At 41.2% G+C, this 24,635-nt stretch overlaps 1 protein-coding gene across 7 annotated transcripts in view; it reads left to right on the top strand.

Annotated features, from left to right (window-relative positions):
• LOC102221619 (attractin-like protein 1) overlaps window positions 1–24,635 on the top strand; it is a 361,245-nt gene that overhangs the window by 179,701 nt on the left and 156,909 nt on the right. For 5 of the 7 annotated variants that reach the window (XR_002752045.1, XR_002752046.1, XM_023327068.1 and 2 more), the window contains 3 exons: window positions 16,646–16,740; window positions 18,224–18,302; window positions 20,304–20,461. Coding sequence is in view for 4 of the 7 variants with exons in the window: in XM_023327068.1 (XP_023182836.1) it covers window positions 16,646–16,740; window positions 18,224–18,302; window positions 20,304–20,461 (332 nt within the window). In the remaining 3 variants the exon portion in view is untranslated. The other 2 variants (XR_002752047.1, XM_023327069.1) reach the window with 2 other exon arrangements.

The raw sequence follows: 24,635 nt of genomic DNA, 5'->3' as shown, positions 1-24,635 counted from the left end.
CATGACAGAACAATTACAACTTGCTTGATTGCAACTTATTCCTGAAAACGTTTCTTCTTTTTTCTAGGATGTGTGGCTCATGCTAGTTTACTTCCTGTTTCTTACAGCCATATGTAACAGTAACATTTGATAATAATACTCTTAGCATAGCCTGCTTGATGCTCTCCAAACTAGTAGACGGAAACATGACTAATTTGCCTTTTTTTGTGACATTTTGAAAGCTTGCTCGGATTTTGGCACTAGCCTATAAATGATTTAGAAATGTGTTGCTGACAAAAAAAATCTGATTGAAATATCCCCAAGCACAGAGACATTTAGAAATAGAAATGTTTCCCTCTTTCTTAGTTTTGAAGATGGGGAGACGAAATTAAAGCAATGTTTATGTCCTGGAGTTTGTTTTTGTGTTTCCAGATGCAACCAGGTTTCACATTGATTTTCCTCATTTGCAATAAATTGCTGGTTTTTGACTCTGGAGGGCAGATGAAGGAGGAAATCTGGAGACAAAACAGATGTTTTGCAGCATGCAAGCGTGCTTGCTTGTGCTTGCATGGGGGAAAAATGATTTGTCTATGGATTGCAGTCATCATTACAAATACAGTATTACACCATACTGACAGAAAGTTTAAGTTTTGTCAATGTCAATAACCATATAGTGTGACTATGAAAGCTGCAACGTCAGACAAAATGCACCAATTAGAAGAGTTCAGCAGAAAAAGAAAAGTCAGAAATGCCCTTTAAACATATATGAAGATGCTGGACAGGTAGAAAGACTGGCCGTTAAGAGAAAAGTGATGAATTAGGATGATGTAAAGGAAAAACCATGTGTAATGCAAGACGTTTCTTTTCCTAAGCAAACATTTTGAACTTCTGACTTTAGGACTGATGTCTAAAAGCACTAGGTGGCACCAACATTATGTGTTGCTTCCGATAATGCACATGTATCCAGACGGACATGCACCCGTTTTAGGAGCTATTAGTCTGCCAGTGCAGGGCTCCTCGATATCGCTATGACTACGGCTGAAGTGCTGTGTGGTTTTTTCCACATGCGTTTGACTCCATTGTGACTTTTATTAATGTGGCATTACGGCGTAGCACTGTTTGAACAAGAGTGAGCAATATCAGATGTAAATACATCCAAAACCTTTTCTGCCATACAGTCACTATTTTCTGCACACTCATGCAAGACTGTGTATGTGTGCAAATTAGATATTTTAAAAGCAATCCACTTCCTTTTAATATGAGTGGAGCCACAACTGTGACTGAGGTCAATATTAGCTTTAAATGTCATTGAGCAGCGGGACTGATAAGGAAAAGCATAATCTGTCTCAGGTCACCTTATGCAGTATTAGATTATTTGTAGAAGGAGCTTGCATAAACTGGGTTGCTGTTCTTTAACACAATTTAGATTAATACAACAGAATTTAAGTATTTGATGTTGATACTGATTGCTTTTTTCCAAGTTTCCCACTTATAAAGAATAAAGAGGTTTGTATTTTTGATCAAAGGTACACCTCAACTGTGGGTGACAGAATCTTAAAAAAGGTCCTGAATATTCTATTGTATGATTTTCAAATAATTAAAATTGCAGTATTATATATTTTCCAACCACATAGTGTCATTTTACAGCATAATCACATAACTATGTTCCCCTTAGTAGATATAAAATGCTGCATATATCAAACATAACTTAAAAGAAAATTTACCTTGTAATTTAACGCCTTAAAATAGGGACTCTGTCTCTTTAACATTTCTCCTCTATTAATCCCTTAAGTACATTTTTACCAGCTTTCCTCTGAGAAGTAGCTCAGCAGTTCCACCAGGTGTTTGCTAATTGCTGCTGGCTAGTCTGAAGGAGCTGAGTGGGCGAGTTGCAGGGGAGGAGTGCTCTGCGAGGAGGAAGTAGAAGGATTGGACTCTGCAGCTTGAGGAGGAGCTTTGTCCTCGAAAGTGGAGCTAGGTCCACCCAGTCGTTTATCACAGCTGAGTGTTTGCCATGGAGATTAAAGGCTTTCTCATACGTGAAAGAATTAAGGCAACATACCAGGTTTGTTTTTGATGCGAGAATAACATTATAACATAATGTAAAGCTTAATACTGCCTCTTTACCAGTTAACTGCATGAAACATGTGATTGATACAGTACAGATTAACATTTGTAGAACATGTCAAAGTGTTTTGTATGTGACATCAATCTGCTGAGGTTGACAGTTGGCACAAACAGTCGTACAGTAGCTAAAACATCACCTTGTGAGTGCTGGCTGTCCTGATGGAGAGCAAACGGGGCCTGAAGCCCAACTATTTCATCAAACCTGTTAGCATCCATTTGTATTGTGGGAAATTAAGGACTTTGTCAAGAGAAATGTAGCCAATCAAAATGCTGTTTGCTGACAGGGTGCTCTGTATACGCCAGGCACACCTGACTATGTGTGAATGTTAATGTTGAACCAAAACAGTAATCCTTTACAGTGTGAGTATCACTGATTCAAACACAAAATGGGAGTTTTAAAGCTGAACGTGTCATCTAGGGAAGCTGATTTATTGATATAAATATTACCCAATATAATACAATGTGGTCTCACGGTCAAGGTTTTAATTGGAACAACTTCTTTCTGCTGTATAGGTTTACAGATATTATATAAATTTCAGTTTCATGTTTTAAGCAAACAAAAACGAAAATCCAGCAGCAGATGGGTTTTCTTTCCCTCGTCATGTTGCTTAGGGGCGGCTCTCCTGCATGTTTGAGACCTTCGCTGCCTTAAAACACCAGATATTAATAAATGGCTCATTGGGAGGATTTATTGACCTTGGCAACATGCTGAGGACGAAGTTCAGTTTTTGAATCAATAGGAAATATTTTTTAAAAAATGTGCAGGACCCTGAAGGCCAGGAGCAGTGGCCACTGCTCTACATCTCCTGCTTTATTAGAATGATCTGGCTTTTTATGGACTTTAGTAAAACATCCCTTGAAGTATCCATTTAGCTACTTTCATAGAGCTTAAATGGTTGGATCTGTTCCCCATACGTCACTCTGGCTTCACTCAAAATATGCAACTATGGTCCCAAACACTTACAGTGAGTCAGAGGTTGAGGAGCTACATTTACAGATCTAACACCCTTTCCATCAACTCTTGTCTTTGCAAAACCTTTGTGGAAAAAGCCCTGGCTGTAGTTGTGTCGTTCACAAAATTTTAATCAAACCATTTTGTTTTTAGGCAGACTGAGGCATCATGTTCATGGGGAGCTTTGTACATAAACATTTTGTCACATTTCTTGAAATGCTCACATTATCATAGCGTATTGACACTAAAGTTCTATAATTTGTACCACTTGTAAAGTGTGAACTAAGTGCAAGTGGAGGGGTGGGGTGGGGAGCAGTAAAGAGACTTCTTTCATACTGACTTTTTAAATTGATGGGTCTGAATGGAACAGATCTCTTCCAACAATGTCTACAAACACTTTGGAGGCATTTCACACTTGTTCCCTGACACAACAGTGGGGTAAAAATAAAAGGCTGGCTGTGACTGTGTGATAATACATAATGTGATATGACATAAAGTAGTGAAATAACACCCAGTGCTTAGCATGTCATGTTTGACGTAACTGGGTAGGAGGTGAAGAGCAGTCAGTTGATCCGAGTCTTTGGGGAACAGAACATTGGTTCTCTAAAGTCTACACACCCTGTTAAGATTTTTTTTTGTAGAAATATAAGACATTGACAGAAATTTAAAACGTTTTCCTCCTTTAACGTGACCATACCCTGAATAAATGAAGTGGACAACAAATGTAGATACAGGTCAAAGCGATAAAAACCCCTCAGCCATAGATCTGATGGTCTGAGGGTTCATTGGAACAACGTGTAGGAATGCACTCATTTGGGCAGACATCTCAGATCTTCTGTAGCTGCTCCCTCAATTTGTGGGGTTATAGTTTGAAGTTTACTAAAATCCACTGCAGATTTCACTCTCCATAACTTCTTCATTTACTTTTTGGATCCTCCATATTTCCTCTAGCTTCTTGTGGTGCTTCTTCATTTAGGATTGCTAGCTTGACAGCTAGCACAGCTGTTAGAGGTGCTGTGATTTGGACTCTGTAATGATGGGTTCAAAATAGTGTTGGGACTGGATGAAAGTTTTTAATCAGGTTCATTGCAGGGTCCGTAATTAATGAATACCATTTTAATCGAAAACCATACATCGACAAAATATGCAACATTCTCGATTCAAAAACCTTTTTTGCCACAAAATTATTGAATAAATAGACACATGAACTCAACCACACAGATATTAGGTTTTATTCTGTTTTTGGACTATTTAACCATCAGATTGGTGCAAAGTGCTATTTTCCCCATTCAGTTTTCAGTGTTTCAGGAATCCTTCGTCATTCATGGATTTTAGGCTTGAATAGCTTCGCTGATAGGCTAACTCCTTTTAGCACAACTTGAGCACAATAATAGCCTTTTCCAGTGTCCTATCAATTTGTTTTTTGAGGCAAAAATTAACCCACTGTTGGCCAATAAAAGTGGACTTGCCATCTGTTGCTGTGGTTTCAGAATGTTACCAGTGTCAAATTTACAGTCCTACCAGAAGCACAAATACAAAAGTCCCACTCAAAATAATTGCGTTAAATTTCTAACGCATTAAAATCTCCATAATTAATCCATAAAAATCTGGTATTTTAACACTGCACTACTCCAAACAAACAGTCTTCTGTTGGGTTTGAAAGCAGTTAAGTTAAGCAGCATATTATAAGGCCAGATGTATTATTACTTCATTGTACCGACTGCATTGATTAAAACACAGTAAATATCAGGGCGCTGTATAGTCCCAGGTTTATATGTTCATGTTGCAGCACCTGTCAGAAATTTATGTTGATGAACTTGATGAATAGAATAATAAATTCCAAGCATCCAGCTATTGGCTGCCATGTTCCTCATGTCTTCTGGGGCTGAAGCGCAGACAGTCGCCTTGGTTTAGTAAAGGCTTTCATATTGAACCGCTAGTCAATTGATGAAAGACAACTTTGCAGTTTAATGAGTTTGCCCCCCAGTCTGGCTCGCATTTATGAGCAGGCGTCGCCACGACAACAATTTAATGAACTACTGTCATACTCCATCACAGCAAATTACAATGAATGTCTCATTAGTAGCTCCCAGTGAGTGTCCCACAGCTTCCACTGGCAAGACCAGCAGACGGCTCAATGATCAGTTAAACCAAACAGCATAGAGCAGACCACGATACCCTCCAGGCCCAATAATCTCCCTTAAAACACAAACGGAGACAAACTCAAAGAGTAGCTGAATAACTTAGTTCGATATAGATTAAGAAGTGAGTATTGAGGCTTGAAAAGGAGTTAATTTGTGATGTTTTTTTTATCTTAAGGTTTGTTGTTTGAGGGCTAAAATGATATGCAAGACAAACTATGCTTTGAGAATATTTCAACCACTTCAAATTTCATTCGTTGCTTTAAAGAAGTTGGCGCTGAACAGCTTTTCTGACTGGAGGACATTCATTATAGCTACAATCTGTTGTGTGCCAAAGATTCTTGGTAATGGTATCCTGAGGCCAAAGGAATGTATGTTGTTGACAGGCTGCTGATGTTGATGCAGAACCCTCTTGTGGTGGTTGGCAGATGTAGCATCTTAAATCAACAGCAACTTTACGCAGAAAAACTAAAGGAGCACCAGGCTACCTTTTTTTGTTTGTGGTTCACAATACTACTGTTGGAGGACAGAAACAAAGTGGTCACATGACACAAATACACCAGGAGCCACAGCTTTCACACAGGAAGTATTGATGCTCAGTTCAGATTTTTGGCTGAAATCCAATATTTTTCGTGGTTATTCATAATGCTATGTAACCTCAATCAGACTTCTGTGTGTCTGTTTGGATTGCCCCCTTATGTCGGGGCAAACCAGATTTTTTACATATGTACTGTATGTGTGTGGTACATTGGTGTACTTTATTTTGCAATTGGTAGGTTATTGGTTCAGATCCAGCTTCTTCCTGAGAAGGTTTCTGGCCAAGACCCTTTCAGCCAAACACTGTCTGCATCTCAGTGTATAAATGTGTTCCCGTTTGTGAGAACCAATGGGTAGATGTGGATCGAGATTGGAAAGCCGCTGTATAAATTTTACTCTCCCTCTCTTCCCTTCCCAGTTTGCTTGAATAACAAATTGCAACATTTCTGGTGTCTTATGCATTGTTGTTTAAGCCAAGATGAATTTCCCATAGATTCATCAACTCCAGCTTGACCTCCAGTCATGTTCAGTGTGAAATCCTTGTGGTCCTCTTGTTTATTTCACCTGTTTTCTGAATACCTTGACGCTGCACATCGTGCTCCACTCTCCATCTGGAAAGTGTTGCAAATGGGAAATAATGAGTTGATAACAAGCATTGCATGAAATGTCGATCAGACAATCTGACAAAATGACATTGTTGGGGAGTTGACACCTGTTTTGCTTGCTGCTGTTCGCTGCAGATATCTCCACTGGATTAAGTTCTGAATGGGGGTTTCCGTCTTTTTGCTCCATACCGGGTAGTCCGCACTTGTTTTGGCTTCATCAGCTTACACATTACTCAACTTGAAGACATTTCTAATACAGTTTGTGGTATATTAATGTAATTTATGTGACATGTGAATTTTCACATGTCATTTTCTTAGTGAAACTGCTGTTAGATTTCGCAGGTGGGATTTGTAAAATGAAATTTAAACCTTGATCCTAACTGCCTTGACATTAAGCTCAGAAAGGACCTATTATGTGATCTTTGTGAGTTAAATGTGTTTGTTTTCTTCTCCTCCCTAATTAACAGCGCAAGACAGTAAGAAATGCACACCTGTATGCTCTTAAACACACATGACCGTAATATATTCAAGAATTTACACCCTGGATTCACTGGAGAAACACTTACACATGTGCACACTCAAGTCTGCATCCCTTTTTTTCTTGACAAATAAAACCCCCACACGCTCTGCTGCTGCGACCCTTATGGGATAAACAATTGAGCTGCATCAGAGCAAGTCTGCCTGGAAGAGAGCGGGGAAGAAGAAAAACCCTCTTTGATCTGATCGTATCTGCTGTTCAGACTAAATTGCCATGAATGGTGAACAAAACAAGAGTGTTTGTCAAACATAATTTGCTTTCGTCTTGGTGACGCCCCGGGATTGTACAGCTAAGAGGAAGGTGATAACACAGACTCTCTCCCTGCATGTGATATCAACTTATTTTTGCTCTGTAAACTGAAAAGCTTCACAGTGTCTCTGCTGAGTTCAGACATCAAAGGTTAGAAAGCAGCCCATTACTGAAAGAAGTGGACATTTCTTTTTGGCAACATATCAGTTCATTCCTTTGTGTTAGTTGATTTAATCGTTTTGATTATTATTTTTCCTTTATTTTGTCTTCAGCTCTCTGTTTTAATTATTCCTTTTCCCTCAGTCTGCCAACCTAGTGTAGCTTCTCACTAGGTTTGTTTTCATTGATCATAAAATTGCGCAAATGGGAATTACCCTTTATGGAAACATGACAATTTAAAAAACCCAAGTTTTCAATGAAACGTTTTCGCGCCAGGCAGAGTTGGAAGCAAGTTACATTTGCTTGACTAACCTTTTGGAAACAATTTAATTTTAGGAGTAATTTTGTTCCGTTGTGCTTTTTGGAATAGAATAGATAAACAGCCTTTATATAAAGATTCACACGAAACGCTCTGTGTTAAAAGCAATACATAAAAATAAGATGAACAATAATTTTACTTTTACTCAAGGTATTTTTGTATGAAGTATCGCTACTTTAATTTGTGGAAAGTTTCTGGATCCTCTCGCCACTGAATGAAGTACAAACTTGTTTTAACCAAAAATTTTTGGTATTGGTATTTGCTCAATACCAATGTACTGATGTACCAATGAACTGATGTACCAATGAAACAGTATGATTTTAATGACATTTTGTGTCATTTTAAAATATATGCTCAAAATAGATTTTGAATTCACTTAAAGCTTACTTTAAAAGTAAACTAGTATATATACTGAAATTAAAGTATGTTAAATAAGTTACATCTCAGTGTATATTTTAGGTTAATGAAGGCATTATTAAGGCATTAGGTGCCTTAATAATCTTTTACTATTTTGTTAAAATGACAAAGAATAAAAAAATAACAGTCCTTATAGAGGAACTTGATATAATGTTGCTTAACAAAGTAGTACATAATGTGTTCATGCCTCAAAACATCAAACATTGACAGTTTAGTGACAGAGTTTCTACAACAAATACAATACTTGTTCTAAACACTAAATATAGCAGGTATCTTCAAGTCTCTCCAAATATGATCTGTTGTTTTCAGTTTTTTAACTGAAACACAGAAGCTATTTTTGCCCAATCCATTTTCAGATGTATGATGTAAGATCTACGTATCTATTAGTGAACAGCATTAGCTCCAGTTCACACTCCAGACCAGATTGTTGGTAATGCTCACTTTCATTTTATTTTTAAAAAAGCGCCATAAAAAGAACATCACACAACATAATATGATATTGTCACAGCTGCTGTTGTGCAGTGACCACTCGCACCTGATCATCATCCTCCTGATCTCCAGCTGCTGCCATATAAGGACGGAACTCTCCCTGCACGGCGTCAGATTGTGTGAAACCCTCAGCGGTAACACCTTCAGACCTGCTACTGAGACTTGAGCCGACTGCCCAGAATCTAACCTGTCTGTCTGTCTCTCCCTCAGCGATCCCTCTCCTGTCCCTGATCCTCTCTGTTGGAAAAGGACCTCCTGGCTTCGACCCCCCCGGCCTGTCTGACCGGATAACCGTTTTCGACCTGGGCTCTGGACCCGCGGGCTCGGATCCCCTGTTTGCCCGGCCCGAAGATCAGGGGCCGCCTGAACCTGATTTGATTCCCTGGTTCTGACCCTGGCCTGTCTGACTAAGAGTTTGTCGACCTCCCAATAAATACCTGGTTGTAATTTTCTGTTCAGTCCCTGTGTCCATCAGTGCCTGAGCCTGACAGAACAATCTGACCAAGTAAACTCATGGACCCGACTGAACAGCAACCCCCTGCCGCCCTGAGGGACGTCATAAGCCGACAAGGAGTCGTGCTAGGGCAAAGCGTTCATCGCCTCGCTGGGCTAGAAGCGGCCAGCCAATCTCTCCATCAGGAAATCGCCCAGTTGGCCTCACAGGTAGAAAAACTCACCCTAGCGCTTTCCCCAAGTCCTGGACCGTCAGGCGCGTCAGCTGCTGTTGCTGCAGCTGCTCCTCCACCCGCCTCCTTTCCGGCCGAGCCTCCGGCTCCCCCCGCTCCGGCAAGTTCACGGGGTCCGTATGTTCCCGACCCCCCTCCATTCTCGGGTGAACTGTCGAAGTGCCGGGGTTTTCTGTTACAATGTCGGATGGTGTTTAATCAGCAACCTATGGCCTTTGCCTCTGATTTATCCAAGATATATTATGTCATGGGACTGCTGCGGGATCAGGCTTTAGCCTGGGCGCTAGCATTTGACTCCACTACACCGTTAACATCCCTTACCTTTAAACAGTTCACTGACGAATTAAGCACAGTGTTTGATCACCCTGATCATGTTGGGGACGCCTCCAAGCGCTTGCTCAAACTGCGCCAAGGCTCCCGTAGTGCAGCCGAGTTCTCAGTGGAGTTTCGCACACTGGCTGCAGACACAAAATGGAACGACGAGGCGCTCAAAGGAGTGTATTATCAAGCCTTAACTGAGGCCTTAAAGGACGGTCTGTCCATCAGTGATGAGGCCAAGGACTTGAACTCACGAATTACAATGTCTATCCGTTTGGACAACAGGCTTCGTGAGCGACGCCGGGAGCGATCTGGCCAGTCCGCCTCAGCACTTCCTCGGCTGTTTCAGCCTGCGGTGGAACGCAGCAGCGCCACCCCTGTTTTTCCGCCGGCCCAGTCACCGGCTCCAGCGCCCCCTGACGACGAACCCATGCAAATAGGTAGAACGCACCTGACTGCCACAGAGAGGCAGAGGCGTCTTCAAACAGGAGACTGCCTCTATTGTGGTAAACCTGGGCACAGAATCTCCAGCTGCCCTGTACGGCCAAAAGACAAGGCTCATTAGAGGTGGGGACTCTAGTGAGCAGCACGGGCAATCCCCAACTCTCTACCAGCCGCCTGCTAATTGACATTAAGCTTTGCCACCAGTCAACCTCCCACTCATTAACGGCCTTAATTGATTCTGGAGCTGAGGATAACTTTATTGATGAAGACTTGTCTAAAAGACTCAACATCCCCACTGAACCCCTCAGCTCACCATTATCGGCTAAGGGTCTTAATGGTTCTCTCTTGTTTTCTGTTACATGTCAGACATCCCCTCTGTTGATAACATCAGGGAACCACAGGGAGGTTCTCAAATTTAAAGTAATCCCGTCCTCCAGTTTTCCCGTGGTGCTGGGGCATCCATGGCTGAGACTTCATAATCCCCATATTGATTGGGTCACAGGGAGGATAGTTAGTTGGAGTTTGTCCTGTTCTGATAACTGTCTTCGTGCTGCTCAGCCTGATTGTGGGAGTTTTTGTGACAGTCCGGATCCCCCTGACCTGTCATTGGTTCCTCCTGAGTATCACAACCTAGCTGCCGTTTTCAGTAAGTCCCGAGCCCTCTCGCTCCCCCCTCACCGACCATACGACTGCACGATAGAGCTCCTGCCCGATGCTCCGCTGCCCAACAGTCGCTTGTTCAGTCTGTCCAGGCAGGAACAGGAGGCCATGGAGACCTATATCAACGACTCCATGGCCGCTGGTATCATCCGCCGCTCATCATCCCCACTAAGTGCCAGTTTCTTTTTTGTAGGAAAGAAAGATGGGACATTACGTCCATGCATCGACTATCTGGGGTTAAATAGGATCACTGTTAGGAATAAATACCCATTACCTCTTATGTCCACGGCTTTTGAACTGCTGCAGGGGGCAAGCATCTTCTCCAAATTGGATTTACGTAATGCCTATCATCTAGTCAGGATACGTGAGGGAGATGAATGGAAGACAGCTTTTAAAACATCCATAGGGCATTTTGAATACTTGGTGATGCCTTTTGGCCTAACTAATGCCCCTGCTGTCTTCCAGGCCTTTGTGAATGACGTTCTGAGGGATTTCTTGAATCATTTTGTGTTCGTTTATTTGGATGACATACTTATCTTCTCACAGACCAAGGAGGAGCATGTCAGTCATGTTCGTCAGGTCCTCCAGAGGCTGCTGGAGAACAAACTGTTTGTTAAAGCTGAGAAATGCAGTTTTCATCTTTCCACCATTAACTTCCTGGGGTTTGTCATTGAGGTGGGACAGATCAGAGCTGATCCTGCCAAAACCAAAGCAGTGGTGGAGTGGCCAGAACCCACTACTCGTAAGCAACTCCAGCGCTTCCTGGGTTTTGCGAACTTCTATCGCAAGTTCATAAAGGACTACAGCATTGTGGCTGAGCCTTTGACTCGCCTCACTTCAATTAAGCAGTCCTTTGCATGGCCACCGGAAGCAGAAGTGGCCTTTAAGAAAATTAAGCAACTGTTTTCCTCCCCACCAGTCCTCATTCACCCGGACCCTGAAAAACAGTTTGTTGTAGAAGTGGATGCATCGGCCACTGGTGTAGGGGCAGTTCTGTCCCAGCATTCTGGTTCTGCTCTCGGGCTACGTCCTTGTGCCTTTTTTTCCAGGAGACTCAGCCCTCCTGAACTCAACTACAGTGTGGGGGACAGAGAACTACTAGCTGTCAAACTGGCTCTGGAGGAGTGGCGCCACTGGCTGGAGGGGTCCACACAACCGTTTATAGTCTGGACCGATCACAAAAATCTATCCTACATTCAGTCCGCTAAAAGGTTAACTCCACGCCACGCCAGATGGTCTTTGTTTTTCTCAAGATTCAACTTTGTCTTAACTTACAGACCTGGCTCCAAGAACTGCAAACCCGATGCACTTTCTCGTCAATTTGAACCTGAGGCCCTGGAAGGAGCACCAGAAAGTGTCTTACCGGCTTCATGTGTGGTGGCAACTCTCTCCTGGGAAATCGAACAGTTGGTGAGGCAAGCTCAGCAGATACAACCCGTCCCTGTGGACTGTCCACCCAACCGGTTGTTTGTCCCAGAAAGTGTTCGTCCTAAGGTTCTCCAGTGGATCCATGTGTCTAAGTTCGCCTGCCATCCTGGGGTCCATCGAACACTCACCTTATTGCAGAGTCATTTCTGGTGGTCATCAATGGCTCAGGACACCCATCAGTATGTTTCCGCCTGCACCATTTGTAGTCAGGGTAAGTCCAGCAACAACCAACCCGCTGGTTACTTACGCCCTCTACCGCTCCCAGGCCGACCCTGGTCACACATTTCTATGGATTTTGTTACGGGGCTTCCCCCGTCTGAAGGGAACTCTGTTATTTTAACCATTGTTGACCGGTTTTCCAAGTCTGCCCATTTTGTAGCACTACCCAAGTTGCCCTCTGCCATGGAAACGGCCAATCTCCTGGTGTGCCATGTGGTTCGACTTCATGGCATACCTATGGACATTGTTACTGACCGGGGGCCTCAATTCACATCCAGGGTCTGGCAGGCCTTTTGTCGAGCCTTAGGAGCCACGGCGAGTCTTTCATCGGGGTTCCACCCTCAAACAAACGGCCAGACAGAGAGGGTTAACCAGGAATTGGAGGCAGCCCTGCGCTGTATTGTCGGAAGTGATCCTGCCTCTTGGTCTCGGTTTCTACCTTGGGTGGAGTACTCCCACAACTCCCTGACCAGTACAGCCACAGGTATGTCCCCATTTGAGGTGTCCTTGGGTTATCAGCCATCTCTGTTTCCCTCTCAGGAAACGGAACTCTCAGTACCATCTGTGCAGCATCACCTCCGCCGGTGTCATCGTTTGTGGCGACGGACCCGTGCGGCCCTCTCCCGGACAGCCGAACGCAATCGCCTCCTGGCCAATCGTCGCAGGACTCCCGCCCCCAGTTACCAACCGGGTCAGGAGGTTTGGTTGTCCACGAAGGACATACCTCTAAAGACGGACTGTAAGAAACTCTCACCTTGTTTTATTGGCCCGTTCGCCATTACTAGGATTATCAATCCAGTGACGGTTCGCCTTGCCCTGCCTCGAACTATGAAGATCCACCCCTCGTTCCACGTGTCCCGAATTAAACCTGTCGTCTCTAGTCCCCTTTGTCCCCCCGTCCCCTCGCCCCCTCCTTCGAGGATTGTTGACGGCGGCCCTGCTTACACTGTTCGCCGTCTCCTGGATGTGCGCCGTCGGGGGCGTGGTCTGCAGTTCCTGGTGGACTGGGAGGGGTATGGTCCTGAGGAGCGGAGCTGGGTGGCGCGTTCTGCTATCCTGGACCCCCAGCTCGTCAGGGACTTCTACCATCGTCGGGGAGGCCGTCGGTTGTCCTGAGGGGCGCCTTGAGGGGGGGGACCTGTCACAGCTGCTGTTGTGCAGTGACCACTCGCACCTGATCATCATCCTCCTGATCTCCAGCTGCTGCCATATAAGGACGGAACTCTCCCTGCACGGCGTCAGATTGTGTGAAACCCTCAGCGGTAACACCTTCAGACCTGCTACTGAGACTTGAGCCGACTGCCCAGAATCTAACCTGTCTGTCTGTCTCTCCCTCAGCGATCCCTCTCCTGTCCCTGATCCTCTCTGTTGGAAAAGGACCTCCTGGCTTCAAACCCCCCGGCCTGTCTGACCGGATACCCGTTTTCGACCTGGGCTCTGGACCCGCGGGCTCGGATCCCCTGTTTGCCCGGCCCGAAGATCAGGGGCCGCCTGATCCTGATTTGATTCCCTGGTTCTGACCCTGGCCTGTCTGACTAAGAGTTTGTCGACCTCCCAATAAATACCTGGTTGTAATTTTCTGTTCAGTCCCTGTGTCCATCAGTGCCTGAGCCTGACAGATATGCTGTTCAAATTCGTCATTTTTAGTCGCCCATTATTGCCTTAAAAATAGAGAGCGCCTTGATAATAATTAGTAGTTTTGGTAAATTCAAGTTGGTGATGTCCTAGTCCGAGTTAGACAATAACACAACAGGACAAGAACTGGATGGAAATGAAATGTGGGTCACGAAAGGAACCTGAAGGAACAAAGGCTGCTAACGTGTAGCTAGCTGGTGGTAAGTTTGCATCAAAATCCTAATTATCTTAGTTTAATTATAAACAGTGCAGTAAATGTATAAGCAAACTTACATTGGTTTCAGAAATAGTCATTTATCAATGTTATTGTGACTTTTATGATTGTTATAACAATCATTCAACTTCATGTTATAACTGTATGGAGGCCCTGTTTGCTGTGACTTAATATAGTTTTCTTCATAAACTTAACCTGGTTTTAATTAAGCTCAGTATGCCAAAAAGACTTTGATATTTTGAGGCTGTTGTTATAACTCGTTCATCATTTTTATCTTCAACATATTTTTGCAGTTTAAGCAAATCAATATGAAAAACCTAAATACTTTTCTGTTTCAGAAAAGGCTCTGGCTCCACTGGATCATCGCCCCAGTTTTGAGGATGAATCTCCACAGCGTTTTTATGGTGTAAGGTATGCTGTTTGTTTTTTTTTTACACTGAGCTACATTTTTAACAACAGCACAAACTGGTGTGTTTCCAACACTGAGTGCTTAATAAACATGATTTGATTTGAAAATAATTGTACAGAATGTAATTTGCCTTGTTAATCTGCCATTTCTCTTTCATACATTTTATTCATTGTCATGGACTAGTGACCTGTCCAGGGTGAACCCCGCCTCTTGCCCGATGACCACCACCAGCCACCAGGATCAGCGTGTTCAGATCATGGGTAGAAAGCTTTTAAGGCAGTTTGTCCCCTTTAAGTCCACACTTAAAACAACTTCATAGTTATTGAAGTTGCATCAACGTATTTATGATATTGCTGACTATTTTTTTCTACTTCTAACATTTACAGGCAAAGAAGACACCCAGAAATGTTTTTTTACTCCAGGCATCTGGTCCCAATCATTATCAGTTCTTTTGATGATGTCACATACATGGCGAATCCACAATGTCTTAAAATTGTAAGTCATATTTTTTTCTTTGCTATTTTTCTTTACTCTTAAGACTACAAGTGCTTTCTCTGTTTAATTGCTCTATTGTTCTTTTTTGTAGGTTTCTGTTAAGTGCAGTGGTGCAGTGAATGGTAATGTTCTGTTGTTGATCCTCACTGTTCTTAGGAAGGAGAAATGTCAGTTTGTCTGGAGTAGTACTGGAATACTATGACATTGTATTAAAACAATACTCTGTCCTTGGTGAAATATTTTTCACATTTCCTCTAAAGTGTACCTATTGTTTTATTGTGCTAATTTTCATGAGCATGTTGTCTGTAAACTTTTAATATATTGACAATTTGTACAATTCTCTGATAGTATATTGGCAATGTTCTCTTGTAAGATGTGAATATATTGACTGCATAATGTAATTTTTTTCAATCGTAAAGTGTGTTGTAATTGATCCTTCTGTGTACTGTAGTGTGTAAGAATCATGTAATTTACAAAGTACTTAAGTTTAAGTAATAAGCTTATGTACTTAGAAGATGTTCTAAATATATTTTAAATGTAATTCAATCACAAAAATAGTGCACTTAAAATATACTTTTCAAGCATGTTTATATTACATAAAAAGCTGTATACTTAAAGTATGCAAAGTATAACTGTATTTGTTAGAAAAAAAGAATGTGAAAGTACACTTAATCCACTTAAAATTGTGCTTTTCCTCATTTGTCAACGTAGTAACATTTAAACTAATTTATGCTGATTTTTAAATAAAGCTAAGCTACATGCTGAATGGAGTAAGTCTCTGTTAGTCAACGTGCTAGTGATGAGCCAAATGCTCTTGACAGCATATTGGCTAACCTTTGCATCTTAACTAACTATATGGAGTGTGTTACTTGAGATCAACATGCTAAGGGTTAGCAGCCATGCTAATGTACAGAAAAATACTTGCTTTCCTCCCGTTACCTGCCCACAGAACTGCCATCCCTTTAGATTGAGTCCATCTTTGTCCTTCTTCTCTGCCTTTGTTGTTCCTGGTTTTACCCCTCAAACCCCCTCACCACCTCCCTCACTCCCAGCAAGCAGACATGGTGACCCTGGGAGGCTTATGCTGTATATCCAGAGGTTGAATTACTTACAATTCATTCTGTACTCTCCTCATTGTTTTTGTGACAGCAGATTAGCCCCAGACACTAATGTGGAGCTGCTTTCATAAATTATAAAATTCACTCCGAAGACATGACTATTTAAGAGTCTCGATCTTGTTTATGGATCTGTCTGGACGCTCGTTTGAGAAAGCAAACGGGCACAATGAAGTTCCTCAAGTTCACATTTAGAAAACATCTGTTTGCGTCCTCCTTCAACAGTATTTACTTTTGTCACAGATTGAGATCATTTACCAAAACACTCGACCACTGTAGCTTTAGTCATCTAATTGAATATTGACTCGGGGCCAGCAGCACATCTTTTCTCTCTCATAAATCTGCTTCTTCGAAGGACTTTAATGAATTATGTTGGGGTGCAAATTATATTTGGAATGCTTGTATTGCAGTGGAATGAGTGGATACTTGAGTTCAGACACAACAAAAGTAATGGTTTTGGTCCTGAAGTGGCGCTTGTTGAACTCATTCAGAGTTCTTTTTGTTTCTCAGACAACCTGCTGATCGACTACCAGTTTACTTTCAGCCTGCTTCAGGAGGATGACCGCCACTACACCGCCATCAACTTTATGGCCACACCAGAACAGGTATGTAGGAACACTAATGCAGCTTGTCTTGGAAAAAATACTATTTCCAATCACTGTTCAGGTGAAATCACTCAATCAGGTTTATTCATATTTTGTGCACAATACAGAGAGCTTGTAGGACAATCAGTAATGAAGCAGGTCTGGATGAAAAGCTCTTCAAGGCAGAGACAACACATGAGTTTTATCCATCCATCCATTTTCTGTTCACCCTTTGTCCCTAATGGGGTCAGGAGGTGCTGGTGCCTATCTCCAGCTACGTTCCAGGCGAGAGGCGGGGTACACCCTGGACAGGTCGCCAGTCTGTCACAGGGCAACACAGAGACATACAGGACAAACAACCATGCACACACACACTCACACCTAGGGAGAATTTAGAGAAACCAATTAACCTGACCTGTTTTTGGACTGTGGGAGGAAGCCGGAGTACCCGGAGAGAACCCACGCATACAGAACATGCAGAAAGACCCCGGCCGGGAATCAAACCCAGGACCTTCTTGCTGCAAGGCAACAGTGCTACCAACTGCGCCACTGTGCAGCCCAGATGAGTTTTATACCAAAGATAAAGAATTAACAACAAGGGGTGAGACAGTCTGGTTCTGATGCAGCTGTAGAAAACAACTTCCAACCTTCTACGTGTAACCCAAATAGTTCTTTTGGTGAGAGTTCACAAGCATTTCATATAACATGACTAGCAGACGTTACCTTAATGTAATTTTTCCATCACAAGCTACTGTGTTTCAGTAGCTGCGTTACCATTGATCATACAGTTGCACAAACTGGAATTATGAAAATATATTAATTTAATGGAAACACAGCAATTAAAAACGAAACATGTTTTTCTATTTAAAGTTTTGCGCTAGAATGATGTTTTTGAACTACATAGGAAACAGTTTTTTTCACATCACACGAGTCATGTGATCAACAACTGGATGCTCCTACAGGCAGAAACGATGAAGAAGATGACAGGAAGTGGTAGGAGGGTGTTGGTGCTCCATGTTTTTTAATGACTTGTAGGGTGAACAAACCTTTTCATGTGTGATTTTAATTATGCTTCTTATTTAATGGAAACACCACAAATCCAAAATTGTATTTTTTCAACCTTAGAGGAATATCAGTGTTAAAAGTCCATCTGTAATCAGCAAAGTTTGGTGCACATTTGTAATAGAAACACAGCTAGTGTCTACAAACACAAAGTAGTTTCAGTTCATTAATTCTCTAAGCAAATTTTCTCTTTGAGTCCAGTTGAAAAGTTCAGAGGTCAAATAGAAAATGGGGTCGTGCCAAAGTTATTTTTGAAGAATCTGGGAACGTGTTTTTCTTATCGAGAGACGATTCAAAACCAAATTTCATTATATCACTGCAGACAAAAAGCAAACTGATGACAAACACACTCATCTTATTTTGTCTGAAGTGGAACAATCAAATTCAAAGCCACATCTGGAACAAGAGCTGACTAAAACATCCTTTTCATTTTTTTGTTCAGGCTAACAAAAACCTGGACATGTCCATTAACGCCTCCAACAACTTCAACCTAAACATCACCTGGTCCTTCAGCTCAACAGGTGAGCCGTAGCTTTATGTTACATATTTCTGACATAAATATGTTACAGAGTTCTTCTTCTGTTTCCTTTTAGTGATTCTACCATCCAAGATTTTCGTAGTTGTAGTGTAGTTGGTGTATTTCCAGGGTTTAAATCTGTAGTTGAACATTCACTTTCATTCCAATAAAATGAAAACCAGGATATAATAGACATTTTAAATATATTTTTTTTCATTAAAATAAACAATCTTAAAAAAAGAGAACCCATTCCAAATAATGTTTCTGCAATTTTTTTCTAGAGTTCATGTTGCACAGAATATATTATCTGCCGTAACTTAAAATGGTAAGAAAAGAAATATGAAAAACTTGATAAAACTGCTGCTGTCAAGATTACAGAGGCTTTAAATTTTTCTTCACTCTAACTTTGCTCCTCTTAAACAAACTTAACATGACAATAGAGTTCATCTCCTGATTTTTAACACTGTGATCAGCCCGGTATTTATTTTCTTGTTGCTTAAGCAGTGAGATGTGTGACATTTATAAACCCACAGGTGTGTTAGTTGATGTGGAAACTGAAGCGCTCTTTGTTGAACTGCACAGCTCTTTAGGATGAATGCCAGCAGAGTTCAGCTCACCTGCAGTCTGATTATGTAAAGGTCTAATCAGCCGGAGGAACTGGAAACAGCTGCAGGAGGCTGAATGGCCTTCATGAACTGAATCAGCGCTGTGTGTTGTTCAGTAAATGAAAAGTTTACATCCTTGTTTTGAAAATGTCTGATCTGTTGGCATGGCCTGATTCAGCTTGAAGACAATAACGTTTCAGTTACTGTTATTATTTTAACCATTTCTATGGTTTAAACTTATTTTGATGTCACAAGACATCATCCTAACTCTTGAGATAACAGTAGCTGAATTTCCATTGATCATATTATTGCGCAAGTTGGAATTAAGAAAATAAATTTGCTTAATGGAAATGAGGCAATTTTGAAAAACAAAAAAAAACCTCCTTTTTTCTAGAGCACTTTAGGCTTGATGGAAACTTAGGAGGGTTTCATTGGTACAGAAATCTTCATTTGGACACACATCAAGATACTTTGAATCTGAAAATGAGCTGTAATTTTTACTGTAATTACATTTAATTTATGATCGTCTAATTGTTTGGCATGCAGCTTTCATTAATCCTGATGAACCAGTAGTATTTCACATTGATGGATGAGAATCCGTAAGAATCCGGTCAGATCATCTTTCGACTCGCCTTCAGGGCATTCCCAGTTTGATAAAACAAATCAGAAGCTGCTTTGAATTCCTCCCATTGGGGCATTTTATGCATTTTCCGTCTTGATTTCAATTAAGATAGAAGCACAGAGCGCTTACATTGAGTGTCTTCAGGCCCCCAGCCTCCTTAGTTTGCGCGTGTGATTGTATGCGGGTTATTATAGAGTGTTTAATGGTCCTGATAAAGCAGGAGGTGGAAATATTTTATTCAAAGCTTCTGAAAAACTGAGCCATTAACAGAGAAGTGCTGATAATGCTCTGAAGGAAGGATATTGAAACCTGACCAGTTGAGCTCCGCAAGGAATTTACAAGCTTACTCTGAATTACTGTCAGGGAAATAGTTTGGACCATGAACATTAATTTTCCTGCTTGAGTTTCAGGTTATGCAGTAGCTCTTTTAAAATCCTCATTGATTTCACTCACTGGGGTTTGAACATTTTTTTGTACAATTTATAGAAAATAGGTGAGCTCACTGAAGAGGTTTGCTATGGATTTGCTGTGGACTCAAATGATATTGCATGAAGCAAATCCATTAAAACAAAATGTTGACATGCCATCGTGTAAAAATAGCATCAAGACGCTCTGTTTCTACGATACTGTGTATGTTCCATGAAGCTTGAAATTTTGATATGATTTCTACATTAATCTTTTTGTCATATTTAGTTGTACTTGTGGAACAGTTCTCATGTTTTCAAGCTCTACTCTTAACTATTTTAATCAAGTACAATGTTTTTTTCTGTTAACACAGCTGGTACCATATCTGGTGAGGAGATGTCTGTCATAGCGAGGACGAACATCAAGGAGCACAGGGACAGCTTCTCATGTGAAAAGTTTAACTTCAGGCTTCACCACAACATCACCTTTTACGTCTACGTGTCCAACTTCAGCTGGCCAATCAAGATCCAGGTAAGAGGAGAAATTCATGCACACACACAGTCATCTTTTTCACTTTTATTTTAATACAATCTAAAAACAAGTTGTAAGTTAAAAAATTGAAACTGCATTTAATATAAATATTTTGCTGGTTCATGAAAGTGACCACATAAATACACAAATTGGAATTAAGTAAATTTGCTTAATGCAAACAAGCTATTTTTTGCGGAAAGTTTTGTGCCAGAATGAGGTGGTTTGTCAGTCGTATCAAAATCATTGTGTTTCACAAAACTGCAATCAGGGTTTGTACCGGTCATGGAAAACCTGGAAAGTCATGGAATTTAATTTTTCCATGTTCCAAACCTGGAAAGTCATGAAATTTCATTTCAGGTCGTAGGAAGTCATGGAATTCACAGATAAGGGCAAAAAATGCTTTGTGTCTCTCTGTGGTGTGTGTGTTTCTGTGGTTCTTGTCTCGGACTCGACTTCATTTGGTCTTGTCTCAGTGTGGAACATTGCGGACTCGAGATTTTATTTCCAGACCAGTCAAGACCACAACTGTGGAAATGTCAGTAAATTGCCAGTATATTGTCCAGTTAATTTGTCAACATCCATTTTTTCACTGGATCCAAAGCAAAGCAATTCAAATCCAAGCAATAATGTGACTTACTAATTGCATGTTTCTGTTACCGCTGTCGGCCATCGCCTCCCTCTTTAACTCGAACACGGCACTCCGAGACATGCGCAGTGTTTGTCTCGGAGCGGGAGAAGATGTCTGTCTAATCGCCGGTAATAAGCCATAAGCATCAGTGAGTAATTTCTCATGATGGCGGACAACAGAAAGTATGGCAGCGGAGTGCAGGAAAGAAAGAGAAGAATGCAACAGAGAGGTGATGAAGAAAATATCCAAGTTAACATGTGGGCCTACTGGATCGAATCAGTTTCATGAGGCCTCCTTTCAGACGACACACCATTTTTTTAAAAACTTTTTTGGCTCAAGTGGCCTTTATTTGAAAGTGATGAGAGAGGGAAGACATGCGGCAAAGGTCACCAGGCCTGCAACGGCCGCGTTGACGACTGAAGCCTTCTTATGTAGGTTGTGCTTAACCCCAGCACCACCACAGACCATTTTTATTCATAAGGTTATGTCTTTATTCGGAGTGACAGTCTGTTTTAGCTAACTGCTCAGGCTCTTACTTTGCACAACTGTTACAATATGAGCTCTTACTCTTACAGATGGCCAAATGGTGTTCATCAAGTTACAAGGAAATGTTCTGCTGGGAAAACATTCTTTCTGACATTGACCTCTAAACTCCCTCCTTCCCTAAGAGGTAGCAACTGAAACTTAAATGGGCAGTCTAATGCAAAATCAACTTTCTTAGCTTTATTTTGTGTTGTAATGTAATTCCCTCATCAAAAATACAGCTGAACTGTTGCTTTGATGCATTCATTCATTCATGCATGTTTGAGAAATCCATAAATCTCCATGGCAACCATTCAACTGTGAAAAACGCTTCAGGGAGATTAAACTACTCTCTGAGCTCCAGCTTACAAGCTCTTCCCCATGCCTCCTCCACTCAGCTCCTTCAGACTAGCCAGGAGCCATTAGCAAACAGCTGCTGGAATTGCAGAGCTACTTCTCAGTGCGAACCTTGTAAAAATGTTTTAAAGGTTAATAGAGGAGCAATGTTGGGATGATGTACTGATCAATCTTCTTTTAAGTCATGTATGAACAGCATTTTTATAACTGAAGCTATCATAGTCACTTGATTGTGCTGTAATATAGCAATATGTATCTGAAAAGCACATAATAATACTGCCCCTTTATTGTTTGTTTGAATCAGCTGTAGAAGTAAAAGTTACTTTAACAAGTCTGTTGTGTTTTTTCTATCATATCCTCTGTCCATGAAGAATCTCTGCAGAGCACACAGCCCGTGCCAGAACATCAGACAGGCTATACTGAGAGGGGCTTTGGTAAATCTACTATCACATTTAATGATCTGTTGAGTTTTTCAGTGTTTCCATCAATTACTCTGCTCTGGATTAAATCCCCAGTCACACAAATTATTCACTCTTCAGCCTTATGATCCATTAAATGAAAGCAGACTTAAAGCAGTGATATTTTAGGGTGACTGTGGCGCTGTCTGCACTTAGCGCTGATGGATGAAGTCAAGAAATGACAGAAAGGAAGAAATGAGGGTGGAGTGGGGGAAGTGAAGACAGACTGACTCTTCACGTGAAGACGGCATTAAAGTCAAAAATATCCAGTGTTGGAAATATGGAGATGAACTAATTGACAGGAAGACGGATAGTTAGAATTAACACCCTCTTGAACTTGTTCACTTTAAAACCACAAACTTCAATGTTTTTTGTTGAGATTTTATATGATTGGGAAATAGAAAGTAGCACATATTTGTGAGGTGGAAAAAACTGAAAAAAATCAGAGGTGTGATATATTCATCCCCCTTTTATTTTAATACCTCTAAATAAAATCAGGCGCAAACAATCGCCTTCAAAAACCAATGAATGAAATAGTTAAATAACAAAAAAGAGTGAATATGTAAGTTTATCTCAGTTATGGAAAGCAGATGCTGGTCAGTGAGAAATCATATACTCAGAGGAAAAGTAGACTGTGCACCGCAGCCTGGCTTCCTTCTAAAAAAAAACATTTTCCACAAGATTAACAAGATTACCACAGTTGTGCATGTTGGAACATCATAAACTAAACTTATTGTGAACTGATCCCGTTTGATTCCAGTTAAATTGAGTTCACCCGCCTGCAGCTCCTCTTCCTCGATGTGCATCAGGCTGCTCCAGTGACTCCCAGCAGCTGATCTTTGACTTTACTGGATGAAGCGACATGCAGACAGCGGCGGGGTTAGACACTGTCATATCCTCACAATGCAGTTTGAAATTTAAAATGTTGTCAGACAGAGTTTCTATAAAAGAGTAAAGCTGCCAGATTAGAAGCTGCAAGGCACAGGGTGATGATGATCCGTTTGTTGGATGAAAAGGAACCAAAATGTGTGAACATTCACACATATTATGGTAGCTTTAGACTGAGTTTGCAGGACCTCTGAAATTACTCACACATTGTTTATACAATTGAAACTGTCTGACATTCTCCAAACCCCTTCTTCTGCAGACCCATAAAATCCCATTAAAATACACATGGCAAAATGTGGAAAAGTTCAAGTATTGCAAATAAATTGTTATGATACTGTATGGAAGGAGAAGTGAATAATAAATAGGAAAGAACTCCATAATACTTTTTCTTCAAAAGGACAAAGATAAATAATGTAAATATCACACCATATATTTTTTAACTTTTATTGTAACAATATAATTGAAATGATCCATGTCTAATAAACATTTCCAAAGAAATGCAGTTTGGAAACTGGATCCCAACCATCTTGTCTTAGCCCAGCTGCTGCAGAGTGTCCTGCCCGTTGCAGGTCAATTGTCCATCGATCGCTCCGTTCATATGAATTTCACATTAATGCTGCATTATCAGAAGCCCATGTATCAGCTGGTGGAAAGGTGATATGATAATTACCACACTGAAGCTAATCTCGCCTCCATGTCCAACTGGATGCTTGTAACCGGAGAAGCACTCGGTGTCTGATCTCGTGACCTTGGCGACTTCCAATGCCAGAACATGGCAATGGTGAAAAATATTTCTGAGAGTTGACACTGACCTCGCCTCTCATATGGGATCTAACAGAACCAACAAATCAAAATTATTCATCTCGCCATCTTCTGGCTACATGGCCAATTTGAACATTTGAACCTAATGCTTCTTTTTTCCGGTTTTTGTATATTTGATGGTAAAGGAAGTTGTCTATACCTTATGAACACCTGATTACTCTAGCTACTTCTGACCTTCTTGTTGTGTTTAGTAGTGCAGTATTTTTTGAGTTATTGCATTCTGTTTACCCAAAGAAATGCTGTCTTATATTTAGACTCTAAATCATCTTTGCTTTTTACCCGTTAAATGTACAACAGCCACTGGTTATGCTTTTTAGTGTCATTTCTTTTTGAGGTTTTAAACAGAGCTCGCCTCATGCTTCTTCTCAGAATCAAATGAATCTTAATTTTAATGTTTTATATTGTGCTAAGTTTGGACCTGAAGTGTTTTCTCCAGAATTAAACGTTCTAAATAAAGGTCAAGCATGTGAACACCAGCATAGTGCTCTAAACCAAGTGA

This window comes from Xiphophorus maculatus, chromosome 22 (assembly GCF_002775205.1).
Source record: "Xiphophorus maculatus strain JP 163 A chromosome 22, X_maculatus-5.0-male, whole genome shotgun sequence".
NCBI classification, from domain to species: domain Eukaryota; kingdom Metazoa; phylum Chordata; class Actinopteri; order Cyprinodontiformes; family Poeciliidae; genus Xiphophorus; species Xiphophorus maculatus.
Note: the sequence above shows the minus strand (reverse complement) of the source record. Positions and strands in the feature narration are given on the sequence as shown.